Source organism: Aphelocoma coerulescens, chromosome 2 (assembly GCF_041296385.1).
Source record: "Aphelocoma coerulescens isolate FSJ_1873_10779 chromosome 2, UR_Acoe_1.0, whole genome shotgun sequence".
NCBI classification, from domain to species: domain Eukaryota; kingdom Metazoa; phylum Chordata; class Aves; order Passeriformes; family Corvidae; genus Aphelocoma; species Aphelocoma coerulescens.
In genome coordinates, this window is record NC_091015.1 from 151,880,412 (window position 1) to 151,894,495 (window position 14,084).

General features: G+C 38.5%; 1 protein-coding gene across 3 annotated transcripts in view; it reads right to left on the reverse strand.

Annotated features, from left to right (window-relative positions):
- CSMD3 (CUB and Sushi multiple domains 3) overlaps nucleotides 1-14,084 on the reverse strand; it is a 613,476-nt gene that overhangs the window by 313,776 nt on the left and 285,616 nt on the right. For all 3 annotated transcript variants that reach the window (XM_069006042.1, XM_069006041.1, XM_069006040.1), the window contains one exon: nucleotides 941-1,044. In XM_069006042.1, coding sequence (XP_068862143.1) covers nucleotides 941-1,044 — 104 coding nt within the window. The remainder of the gene's footprint in view (nucleotides 1-940; nucleotides 1,045-14,084) is intronic.

The window sequence follows — 14,084 nt, forward strand, 5'->3', positions numbered from 1 at the left end:
AAATTGTCTCAGATTTGGAAAAAATAAATCCAATGAACTTTAAGAGACATTCATTTCTCCTACATGACATTGACTTATTTAGACTAGAACTAGAGTTACATAAAATGATGAATTATAATTAAGGCCTAATTACAGTGTTCTGCATATTTACAAGTGACTGTGGAATGAACAATTGCTGACTTATAACACTGTCTTGAAAATTTTACAAACTAAGTAATACAATTCTGAGTTTGTCTTCTTGAGACAGTTGTTAGCATTATTGCCACAAGCTAAGTGTTTGAGAAATATGGATTTTGAAGTTAATCAATGATGATTAAGAATATTATATATCTATATATCTGGGCTCACACATTCTAGAAAAGTGTCTGTGAATGAGAAAAATCTCATTCAATACTCAATGCTGGTTTGCAACATGTGGTTTAGGTAACACCCTATTCAGCCTTTCTTTGTAGTAATTTTCTTCACTGTGTTAACTTTCTCTTTTGAGTTATCCTTAATAGTCAATAAGCAAATTAAGGTCAAGATGTTATAGTACATCTTTTGTCATGATAACCTTGCTAGGAGACCATAAAAGTTTGTGCACAAGTTGCCCATGTATCTATTTTCAATTATGTTCTTACACGCTTTTAATTTGAGAACACACAAAGGGAGCATAATAGTCCCCCAAATTTACATGTCTATCCATGAGTGTCTGTACCATGTCTTTCAAATTTCTGATCCTAGCTCATCTTTTTCTTTTGTGATGTCCACTTCATCTCTTTCTGACTTCAGAACAGTAAACACATAACAGTATACTTAAACTGTCACCTTTAGTAAATTTAGAAGCTCAGTGAGATTAGTTTTTGCTCAGATTTACCTGATTCTAATAATTATTTAGTCTCAGCAAAACACATGAATGACATTCTCCAATGTATACAAACTGTAAATGCAAAAGACTTACACTTGAAGCACAGTTTTAGGATCACCCACTTCTCCTCCATCACCAATTGTCAGTGTGTCATAGCCAATCTCCAGATCAAATTCTTCAAAATTTATCTGAATAACCTACATACATAAATAAAATAAGTAAATATATTTTATAAATAAATAAATGTACTGGAGAGATGAGTCTGTAAATTAAGCTTTTCAGCAATGTAAATAAAACCAATCTTCCAATTAATAATTACATGTAAGTTTAGTATATTTCACAATAAATTAGTATAATTAACCCCAAAGGTTTGGATCATGAAATACAAATTATAATAGCTTTTAGGTATCATCACTGCTGACCTCCTCGAAGTGCCACAGTTTCACTTATTTATGTAGTTGTTACATGTTTATTACAGTTCTGGGTAATTGCATTACATTTTGATTACTATAACTATATTATATTACGTATTATACTATTATATATATATATTATACTATATTATAACTACTATAACTAACTGGATTTTGTGCAATACCACTGTCTTCAAATACCAGCTAAATAATTGTACCTCACTGAGTAAATTCAGTGAAGGTGAAGAATATGATTTACTCATGACATCTATAATCATCAAAGATGATGCATCAAAGGCAAAAGTAATTTTCTTATTTCATGAAGTTGAGTAAAATACAACTATCAGAAGAATAGCCATGCTTAATATCCTGTAAATTAAATTGCTTTATGCATATTTCTGTGGAAGGATAAAAACTTCAGCTATATTTTAATAAAATAATGCATTTTTTGCATTAGAACAAAAAGTAGAGGGAAGGGAAGGGAAGGGAAGGGAAGGGAAGGGAAGGGAAGGGGAGGGGAGGGGAGGGGAGGGGAGGGGAAGGGAAGGGGAGGGGAGGGGAGGGGAGGGGAGGGGAGGGGAGGGGAGGGGAGGGGAGGGGAGGGGAGGGGAGGGGAGGGGAGGGGAGGGGAGGGGAGGGGAGGGGAGGGGAGGGGAGGGGAGGGGAGGGGAGGGGAGGGAAGGGAAGGGAAGGGAAGGGAAGGGAAGGGAAGGGAAGGGAAGGGAAGGGAAGGGAAGGGAAGGGAAGGGAAGGGAAGGGAAGGGAAGGGAAGGGAAGGGAAGGGAAGGGAAGGGAAGGGAAGGGAAGGGAAGGGAAGGGAAGGGAAGGGAAGGGAAGGGAAGGGAAGGGAAGGGAAGGGAAGGGAAGGGAAGGGAAGGGAAGGGAAGGGAAGGGAAGGGAAGGGAAGGGAAGGGAAGGGAAGGGAAGGGAAGGGAAGGGAAGGGAAGGGAAGGGAAGGGAAGGGAAGGCACATTGTTTCCACCCATGTATTAATCATGGTAACTCTGTCTTTAGTTCCTCAAAATTTCATATAGATAAAAATGACAGAATACTTATATGTAGAAATTTTAGTACTGTAATAAATTGTCTTTTATTACAGTTATAATTGAGAGCTGAGAGCATTTGTGTTTAAAGATGTGGATGCCATTATGATGGATTATTATCATGTCCTTGAAAGCTCATATTACTTTGTTACACTGGGGTTCTGGGAATTGAAGAAGGATATGTTTCTATGAGCAAAAGCCAGTACAGGCAAGTCAGAAAACTGACATATGTTCCAAGGATTGCAATTTGTTCCAAAGGAAGGAGAAACACTTTCCTTTACAGGTGTAAATGATGGTATAAGTACACTGAGGAACAGCCAGTTTGGCACATTCATATATACAAATGCGTGTGTGTACATGTATATATGTGTGTCATACCCCAGGGACTGTAGTCAAGTACAGAGAGTTAAGAGAGTGCAGATGGAAAGGACATGGAAAATTGTGTAGGCAAGCAGCTGATTTGCTCTAATTGAGTAAAGAGGAGAAAACCACACATAAATCTTCTTAATCTTCTTAGTTTAAATAAATATTCTGTACATTTTGTGCTGTTCTAGCCACAAAATTTGTAAGACTAGACATAAGAATTTAAACTGAAATCCATAACTAAATTTAAGGGTGACACATATTCAGTACTTGAAAAACCAACCAACAAAAAACAAAAACAAAAAACCCCCAAACCAACCAAAAAAAAAAGCCATCATTTTTGGTCCACTTTTAAATTCTGTGCAATTAGATGTGCAGTTACATCAGAACAGAACAGACTCCACAATAAAACATGGGCAAATAATGTAAGTTGAATTCAACTTGAAAGTATATTTCACTTATTAACAGTGAGATACATTTTGAAATAACATTGTAGCAAAACCATCAATACTATACTCATAATAAGAAGAAAACCAAGATAGTGGAAGAATTGTATAACTAATTCATGATCAGAAATCTTAATCCTGTTTTCCATTAAACACATGAAGAAATCAATCTCATGATCAGATTTTTTTTTGGTGAGTGCAACAGTGATTTTTTTTTTAAATTAGTATCCTAGATATTTGATACTAGTTGAGTACCACTAAATTGATACAAGCCATCTTTCTTTTTGCAATTCAAGTATTTGTCTTTATAAGTTGTGTTAGAAAGGTAAAATAAGTTTTCTTTAGCACACTCAACATTATCCCATGCGATGTGTATTTCATCAGAGGAGAAGACTGAGGTTAAGGAAAATAAACGTTTTAAGATATGTTTTTTTAAATCAGGAATGACAAAAAATGGTTTTCTTTATTTCACTGCAGAAATGTAAGATTTTTGTCATTCTTTTTTAACAATGCTCACAAATAAAGAGAACTCCCTGAAAAAATCTGTCTCATTAAGGAATACTGTGGAACAAGAAAAAATAAGCAAATTTCATTTTCTTGTTCAAATAATAGGCTTCAGCTTCAATCTTTCCTCTAGTCTCTAGGGAATCCCCAAATTATTGATGATTCTGTTGTAATCTGGCTGCTCTGATAAAATCTCTCACTTTTCTACACTCTGAAATTCTTTTCTGAGATAAAGTGAGCTTTTTTTTTTACTTTTAATCAAAAGAGATGTACATTAAAAAAAAAAGTTTCTAACTTTTTTTTTCTCCATTAATATTTTTCAGAAAAGAATGTTTAATTACAAGATTTTTGTCTCACTCTCTTTGTAAGTCACCTAAAACTGTGATAATGAGATAGGTAATACACCGAAAATGGTAGTTCTATAAAGCCACATGAGCATAGATTAGTCTACATTTGTCTTGTATCAGATTCTGGGAAACAGTCACATTTTTACGACAATAAGAAGCAGTGATGTCATTAATAACTTCAAAAATTTAAGACTATATAAAAAAATAAAATATAGCAACTGGCTATGGGAAATTTGAAATATTTACATTTGATAATCTTATTCTTGTGGGTGTATTACCAGATTTCTTCTTAGAAGTTTTTGATTCAACAGAAAATTAGAAAATGCTTCATCTTTGCGCAAAATTGACACTAGTAAATCAAAATTAGAAACAGCAATCACCAAATAGAAGCATATTTTATGTATAGTAAAAAGTAAAATATTATTCCTTGAGGCAGTAAATCGTTTTGTTTACCATGCATACCCCTGCTGGAAGAGGGTTAAAACCAGTTGCTAATGGATACTCGACTCTATAGTATCAAAGAAGTATTTCATGACTCCAGGTCATTAAAAGGTAAACAAGCTGTATGTACCAGTTAATACACAACCCATTTCAAACTTAGGTTTAACATAACCTAACATGATTTACAGCACAAACTTTGGAAGTGGTAAATTAAACTTGCCATTTATTTAACAAATATGCTTGTCAGCTGATATTGAAGACATTTAATTTTAAGGGAATTTGCAAAAATAGAGCAAAGTAACAGAAACAGCAGAGCTGTCAATATCCAACATACAAGAGACAAGAAACTAATTTACTACATATCTAGTGTACAAGGATTTATATGTTTCTACTGTAAAAATAAACCTTGTATACTTTCTGGAAATTCATCTTTGACATGAAAAGTACACGCACAATTTACAATACAAAACGTACTTGAAATCCTTCTAAATATGCCAACAAGCAAGAAAATAAGTAGTCTTAGGGCTATGTTTTCAGAGTCCTTGTTTTACAACATCAGCTTTAGTTTGATCACACTCAAAGTCAGTCGGACTTGCAGTGCTTATTAAATTGACTATTCCCTTTAGAATACTGAAAATGTGTTTTGCTGATATCATTTTGCTGACAGCATTTAAAGTTGATGGTGCAGGAACCTTTTAAAATAAAAACTGAAATTTAGGTAAGATGAGTAAATAACTTAAAACTTTTTAATAAACTTTCCAAAAATTCTGCTTTTACCATTTTTCTAACAGTGTCTTTGTTCATTTTTCTGAAAAATCTATAAATGGAAAACCAAAGTTGGATGGCATCCTTGAATCAGTCTAACGTTAGAGTAAAACCTTAGGGTAATTCTATTTTTTAGTCTGTTGTTCATAAGAATAAACACTTCAGAGAAAGCTGTGATGATTTATTACTATATTCTACATATTTTCAAATCAGACTAGCATTACTAAAGTGTGATATTGATCTGGTTAGTAGGTGCATAGTAATCAGAATCACAGGGGTAAGTATTTTTCTTGATCTATATATTCCAGCAAAGTCTTTTTTTCCAGTTTCCCAGAGCAAGATTAAAGCATTAATAAAAATGAAATAAGATCCATGGGTTTTATTGATGCATATAAACAGTGATCATGCTATAATATATTTATGTATTTATTGCATTTATCCACTGCCCCACAATCTCATTCAAAGCTGAATAGAACAAATGAGGGATCAGAACACATTTTCAAATGACAAGGGAACATCAGGGAACAATACTACGAACAAAAATATTTCACCAGTGATATGTCTGAGCTACAAGATTCTGGATAAAAGGATTATACTATCAAAAGTGGGTTCTGGAAGGCACAAGAAGCAAATTTCAAAGATTCCATCTCAGGGAGTTTGCGACCATTCTTGATCTATTATTTAAAACATAATGAGTCAACTAATGATATCAGTTATGTATCTCTATGACTTCAGAATTGAGAAGAATATCTTAAAATTAGTCAGTATAATAATTACAATAATTTTCTTTTTTAGAAAAAGATATTCAGTAGTCCATAAAAGTTTTGTGCCTTTATAGTAGCATTTGTGATAAATCCAGCAGGTATTTATACATCAGCTACAATTGTTCTGATATAAGCTAATAATATCTTGAATTTTGTTTCAGAGGATATTACTAACTATGTCCCTATGCACTACTACGAGGAAAAAGGAATCTTTTATTTTTGCTTCCTCCATATACACACTATATAAGAAACCAAAGTATTTGCAATAAAATATGCTGACCTGTGCAGTCTTTATTCTCTAAAAAAAAAATACAAAAGTAGATAAACAGAAGGCAACAGTCTCTCTACCTCTGGGTCTGTTCTTGCTATTTATAAACCCAAAAGCAATTAAGTTTTAATGTCTGATTTAAATTGAAGTTATAAAACCAGAAGAAAATAGTAATAAAAGGCAGTAACACTAATAATAATTATCCAGTCTTTACAGAAAAAAAAAAAAAAAAAAAAGTCCTATTTAAAAAATAACTTTCTGAAAATTATAATTATGTACTTTGGTCTCCAATTACTTTGTAAGAACTTTTTCAAAGGAATAATTGGGGCAGAGATCTAATTTCTAACAAATTTCAGTAGGTGTACCTTCTTTCTGTGCCTTGGAATATATCCTTTAGAACCCACTCTTTGGGCAAAACTCCAGCTCAGAAGTAAAATGGAAAAAGGTTTTACTGCATAGTTAATGGCTACCTTGAGAACTTCCTACAGCTTTCCAGAGAGAACATGCTCAAAAGGATGTGTTCCAGACAACAGGTTTTCCAGACAGTTGTTCAACATGTGTATCTAGTTCCTGATAAAATTAGCTCCCTCAAGATTTTTCAAAGAAAGTAGTGTTCCAGGTGAAGTACTCAACTTTTAAAAATTTCAAAACATACAAAGCAGAATGGTGTGTGACAGAGGCAAGTATATGCTCTTCAGAACTGCTGAATGGAAAGTGTCAAGATACAAAGTTGCATGTACTTCTATATGTGCATCCGTTATCCTGAATTTTCCAATGCAAATGTAACCCTAACAAAATTTTCAGATGTATAGTAACATTTTCACTCCATAAAATGGGACATTCTACCTGTAAAATAATGATGAAGTTTCTAAAGGTGTTATGAATCTTTTCTCCTTACAAGAGTAGTTAAGTATTAAGCTAAGATACAGCTTAAATGAGCTATATATTATATAATATTAAGAAATGAATATGAATTAAAACATCCTTCCATGAATTTAACATCTAAGAACTGTTGTGTAACATAAGAATAGTTTAATTGGTTCTTTTGTAGTTACATATTATATGAACAAAACATAATCCAAACTGAAACAGCCTAAATCTTAAGCACCTCTGTCCCTTCAAATTGCCAGACTGCACGAAAAAAGTTGGAAGGGGCGGGGGGGGGGAGGGGGGGAAGACAAAAGAAAACCGGGAGGTTCAAAGAACATTAGAGAAAAAAAAGCTGCAAGATAAATGCTCATTATTATTACACATGATATATGCTCACCACTTGAAAAGGATAGTCACTTTATTGTTGACTTCCTTTCTTGGAAATTCATCATATTTAAGTGTAGACATCTACAGTGAAAACAGCTGTATGTGATGTAGGCTTCTTCAAAAACAGTGAAAAAACCTGCCAAGAGTGTAATCTATTTCATCAAAAGGTAGATAATTCACACTAGATCAAACAGCTAAGAAGTACCTATTTGTTATTTGTCTTGTCTATAAAGTGAGATTAGGCATTTATATATAGATATCTATGCTGAGGGCAACTGAAAGGTACTTAAGTCACATAAATTTATTATACTATTATATCATTTTGAATCCTTTAATTTGGATCAGTTATAGTTAAAAACAAATGGATAGTCCTCCCTTGTCCTGAGAACAAAGACATGTTAAATTAACAGCACAAAGAGATTTTTTGATTTTTCTGTTATAGTTTTCTATTTGTATATAAGTATGACTTATATTTTGTTGACTTGAATTCACAATAGGAGTTTCTGAGATTAATTATTCAGAGCAATACAGATTCTAAAATAATTTCAATATTTCCCCAAAGGGAAATGAACAAGTGCAAATAAATCATTAACCAAACAGATTGTCTTTTACTGAAGTTTCTGTTTATCATGTTCCCAACAATAAAAATTGTTAGATAACTTTTATCTTGGGAGACAGAATATTAACCTCTAGGCAATTATTTCAGATTGGATTTTCCATTTTTTTCTCACATTAAATATCCTAATATTTGCAAATGCTGTCACATTCTACTTATAAAAATTACTAGCAGTTGTACTAAATTTTAAGTTACTTTCACTTATTTTTATTAAGCTACTAGAAAAAAAGATAAAACTTTTGATCTAGAAAGGAAGGAAGGAAATGTTAGTAACTGGAAAAGGAAATGTTAGTAACTGGTTAGTAACTAAATTTAAGATGGTATACGAATAGCATTTGTACCTAAAAGATAGCAAGAGAAGAAATGTTAGAACTTGAAAATTCTTGGCACCTTTCTAGTTCCAGGACACTGGTTATTGGTCTACCATTTCTGCAGACATTATCTGACAAAACCCCATGGTATGAATGATCCAAACATACTAGCAACAGCAAGAAATCCACCTCACTGAAAAAGATTCACAAGATGCCTATTTTCTCCATTTTTCACTGTTTAGCAAGAAAAAAACTACCCAAAGACTGCTAATGATCTCTGGTTGCCTTTGTCACTGGTAGAAGTGAAACTAGGCAAGAAGAAAACACATCCTGTTTGTATCTGAGTGTCCTCATATGCCCTCAGGATGGTTATTTGCTTTTTTGCTGAGGATATTTGACTACTTCCCAGAAAGTAAATGATGTGCATTTATATCTGATGGTACAAGCTAATGAAATACCGCTGTCTGATTGATCAGCTTTACCTCCATAATCTTCCAAAGAATTGCAGGCCCCTCCATCGAAATAACTGTGTTATCATACATCTGATTACAGAAGAATAGTTTCAGCATGAAAATATATTGAATCAATCATTTATTGTAAGACTTAGTTATCATTTTATTTAAATTATTTATACTAGGTATAATTTTATTTAATATTACTGCTACCATGGCGCAGCTAATCCTGGAAAAAATTCCTGGAAAATTAAGGACAAGAAAATCATCTGGAGTAGTCAGCATGGCTTTACCAAGGGGAAGTCATGCTTGACAAACTTTGATAGACTTCTATGATTAAATGACTCGCCTGGTAGACCAGAGAAAAGCAGTTGGTATTGTCTCCCTGGGCCTCATGTAGGCCTTTGGCATTGTCAAGATCTTAACAGACAAGCTGTTGATGGGTGGCTGAGCAGACAGTGAAGTGGACTGAAAACTGGATGAAAGTCTGGGCTGAGAGGATGGTTATCAGTGACACAAAGTCTAGTCAGATGCCAGTAACTAGTGGTGTATCTCAGGGGTCAACACTGGGACAAGTCTTCTTTAATATTGTTATTGGTTATCTGGATGACAGGGCAGAGCATACTCTCAGCAAGTTTGCCACAAGAGCAAGAAGAGAGTAGTGGTTAATATGCCAGAGGGTCATGCTGCCATGAAGAGGGACATCAACGGTCTGGGGAAATGGACCATTAAGAACCTCACAAAGTTCAACAAAGGGAAGCACAAAGTCAAGTCTCTCGGCAGGAACTACCTCACACACCAATACCTATTGGGGGTCATCCAGCTGGAAAGCTGCTTTGCAGAATTGTATATGGGGGTTCTTGTGGACACCAGGTTGAACATCAGCCAGCAATGTGCCCTTGCTGCAAAGAAGGCAAATACTATTCTCAGCTGCATTAGGTGAAGTATTGCCATCAATTTTTTTTGCTACTTTCAAAGGAATATATTAGGAAAACTCTAAAATGTTTTTGTGCCCTTCTCCTCTAATTTTTTTTTTTTTTTTTTTTTACTTTCACAGATATGGAGATGAAGATGTTCTAGATAGCCTGAAAGGAAGTATGACTGGCCAAGACCATTATAAAGAGGTAGTAATAGGAATAAGCAGGAAAAAGATCAACTAATCTGTAAAACCACAATGAAAAAATCATGCTCATCCTTCTCACAAAACTCAGTGTCAGAATTTACAAAGAGAAAAAAATTATTATTCTCAAATAGCAAGATGATAGCAATCATATGAAGGGACTTGCCCCTGCTCCAGTTCTTCCATTCAGTAGTTACCCAGGAAGGATATCCTTGCATGCAGCATAGAAATCAGCCCTTTTTAATCCCACAGAGGGTAAGCCATCTGTTCCAAAAGAAAGCAGAGGTCACTAAGTGATGTCAGCCTCACCTGATGGGCAGCCACACATCCTGAAAGGGACAGAAACACAGGAATCACACTGTGACTCAAGTCTCAGTGGAAACCTTCAGTTTGCACTCTGAACGTGTATTGGGTTTACATGGTAAAGTTTTGGGAGCAGAGGCACTGCAGAGTGAGAGGAAGGGGCTGATTTAGATTTTAACTATTCTATTCTAATTTATTTGGCAGTAAATTTAATTAATTTCTCCAAGTTGAGTCTGCCTTGCATACTAGAATAACTAGTGAGTAATCTCTCTGTCCATATCTTCACCTGTGAGCTTCTGCTTCATATTTTCTGCACCTGTCCTGTTGAGGAAGGAGCATTACAGAACAGCCTAGTGGGCTGTAGAGGGATTCTTTGTGGAACAGGGGCATATGATACCCCAGGACAGTCTGGCCAACCCAGGGTTGCTGAGGAAGAACCCCTGAACTGGCCTCAGGCTGCAGGCAGGCCTGGAAGACACCTGGCAGCAGGCAGCCTTGAAAATCCTTGGCAAAGTTATACACTGATCAGACCCCCGCTGCTTAGAGGCCATCTCGTGGGAATAGGGCGTGAATCTTTGCAAAGTAGATATAAGTTAGTGAAAGTAAATAAAGTGGAGAACGATGCTCAAATTGTATCAGTGCTCGTGTCGTTACTCTGGCTGGCTCCCCCGCACTCGGGACCCCGCCTCCCCGCTAAACCTGGCACCCGAACAGGGACCCGAGTGATTTTTTTCACTTAAATGTGGTGTGTTTTTCACTTAAATGCAGTTTCTCTTGAATGTGGCAAGACTCTGCATCATTGCATCGGTGTTGGAGCCTGGGGAGCCGAGCGGGAAGGGTCTCAAAGCCAATTGAAGCCGGAGACCAGAGCTCGCGCGGCCGAGTGAGTCCCTGCAGGTAAGAAGCTATGGAGTACGAGGCAGGAACTCGCCTCCTAGCCAGTATCCTCTCTAAGAGAGGCGAGACTGTAAAAGATCAAGATCTTTATGCCTTAATTACGTGGGCCCAGGAACAAGGATTTTTGAAATGCACTTTGCTTTTGTTTTTGACTGAAGCATGGTGGGAAGTTGGGAACAAACTGTGGCTGTCCACGATTGAGGGTGGAAAGGAAGGTAAAGAAGCTAAAGCTCTTGGATTAACTTGGAGAGCCGTGACTAACACCCTCGCAGAAATGAAAGCAGAGAGAAAGGTGGCCGCGGCGGCCATGGAGGCGCTGGGGGGTGGCAGCCCCGGACAGGAAAGAGATGAGGGTCTTACGGAGTGGTGGCCAGAGACCAGGGTGGAGTCCAGGGTTGCGCAATTCTTCGGGCTGACTGCAGGTAGACCGATGAGGGGAACAGCAGCACCCGTCCGCTCGCTGCGGGAGCTGCTGGACCCGGCAGGGAAGGAAGTCACCCCTCCGAAGTCTGAGGGAGAAATGGCTGCAAAGGCAGAAGCGCAGTCTCCCGACCCTGGGGGTGGGGCGCAGGTGAGCAGAGCAGAAGCAAGCGGTCCTAGCTCCTGGCCGAAAATGGCAGCGCGCCACCCCCCTCTGCCAGACAGCGGATCATCGTCTGATGACGAAGCAGCCTCTACGGCTTTGTAGCCCGCAGAGACAGAGCCAGCCAGGGCTTCCAGGGGTCAGACCCAAGAGGAGGAGAACCACCGAGAGATGATGCATGAAGTAATCAAGAAGCTTGCTGAATTATCTACGCGTCAGGACATGCTGGAATCTAAGGCTTGTGAAACCATACCATTAGCACTGTGCTGTCCCGTGGACCCACCGGTCAAGATAGCCACCAGAACTCCTACATTCCCGTCGGTAAAACCAGGCACAGTGCCTACGGCCCCTCCCTTCCCATGAGAGGAGGTGCAGCCATCGCCTCCATCAGCCCCAACAGTGAGGACTGACCCATTGCGAAGGAGATGGAATGGAGTTATCCGTGACGCTATCATTGAAGGAGACTGGCATGCTGTAGATGCCCTGGCCTGCCCTGTATTGATACAAGGGGACTCCACAAAGTGGGAACCCCATGACTGGAAGCTCTTGCAGCAAGCAAACGGTCACCACCCATGGCTTACGGTTCGAAGCTACACAGAGAATCCTGCAGTTTGTCTTTACAGCAGATGTCCTGTGTCCTAATGATTGCATCAGCATCGCACAATTGTTGTTAACCCCTTCACAGTTCCTGCTCTGGGAGCTAACATTAGAAAGTGGGTGGTATATGTGCCCGCCTTGTGCGGACTGTGATCAAAGGCAGAATCAAGAAAGGGAGTTGCATAAATTCTTGGGTATAGCACCAGACGTAGAGGTAGAGTGGGGAATTGTTTTGACTGGCTTGAGACAAGGGCATTGGCGGACATCTTCAATCGGCTGTCCGCCCATTTAGATCGAGTGAAGGCAGTACGGAGCGTGGCAGTGTTAGGGTGAGAGTATAGCACACAGGTTTGTGTCCCGCGGCAGCATGTGGTGGCCCCCAAGAGCTGGGAAGCGACCAAGCAGCTCTGGGCCTGCAAACATTCTGAGAGGTTTGCTTCTCGTAAGCATCCTAACCGGGTCCCGCGCAATGTTGACAGCAATCCAAAAGAGACAAAACATGTGGGTCACCCTAGCTGATTTAACGGGGCAAGACTCCATGTGTCTGAGCCTGGCCATGCCAGGGGACCCATTTCGCACCTGTTTAATCGGGGTCCCATATTTTAAACCACAAGACTTCCGAGGGATGAGCTAAACATAACTTCCCAGATGCTTGACAAGCTAAGTGCAGATGTTACTAGTATTAGGCATGCAGTATTACAAAATAGGGCAGCCATTGATTTTCTACTATTAGCCCATGGCCACGGCTGTGAAGATTTCCAGGATATGTGCTGTATGAATCTTTCTGACCACTCTGTCTCAATTCATAAGCACCTCTCTGACCTCCAGAGGGGCCTGCACAACCTTCGGGAGACAGACGACCCTATTGGAGATTGGCTTAAGGGTCTGGGTATCACCGGATGGCTGCATAACTTGGTAGTAGAAGGCTGCTGATTGCTATTTGTGGTTATATTAGGCTTAATAGTATTTGGGTGTATTTTTTCTTGCATTAAAGCGGGGCTGCGAAAGATCATCAACCAGGCCTGGGTTGCCCAAAAAGAAAACGGGGGATGTGTAGAGGTATTCCTTGTGGAACAGGGGCATATGATACCCCAGGACAGTCTGGCCAACCCAGGGTTGCTGAGGAAGAACCCCTGAACTGGCCTCAGGCTGCAGGCAGGCCTGGAAGACACCTGGCAGCAGGCAGCCTTGAAAATCCTTGGCAAAGTTATACACTGATCGGCTCCCCTGCTGTTTAGAGGCCATCTCGTGGGAATAGGGCGTGAATCTTTGCAAAGTAGATATAAGTTAGTGAAAGTAAACAATAAAGTGGAGAATGATGCTCAAATCGTATCGGTGTTTGTGTCTTTACTCTGGCTGGCTCCCCCCGCGCTCGGGACCCCCCCCGCTAAACCGGGCATTGGGCAGCCGAGATTAACACACCATAGAATGGTACCATGAGCCTTTGAAGGAATCCCTTCACAGAAAACAGGGAAACAAACAAACAAACTACTATTAGCTCTACTTCCCAGTCTAGTTTCACAAAAAAAAAGATATATATTGAGCAGAAAAATATCCTGTAAAGATCACTCGCAAGAGCAACCAAGTGAACTCAACCATGGAGAAAAGTGACAAGTCTCTGTGCCAAAACATCATCAAACAAAAAAGACTGAAGCATCTCAAATGCTCACAGTGCAAGCACTGGAAATTTCGTATCAAAGTCTCTTATTCATAGGCATACATCTTTTTCAAAGTTCTAGTTTCGGTG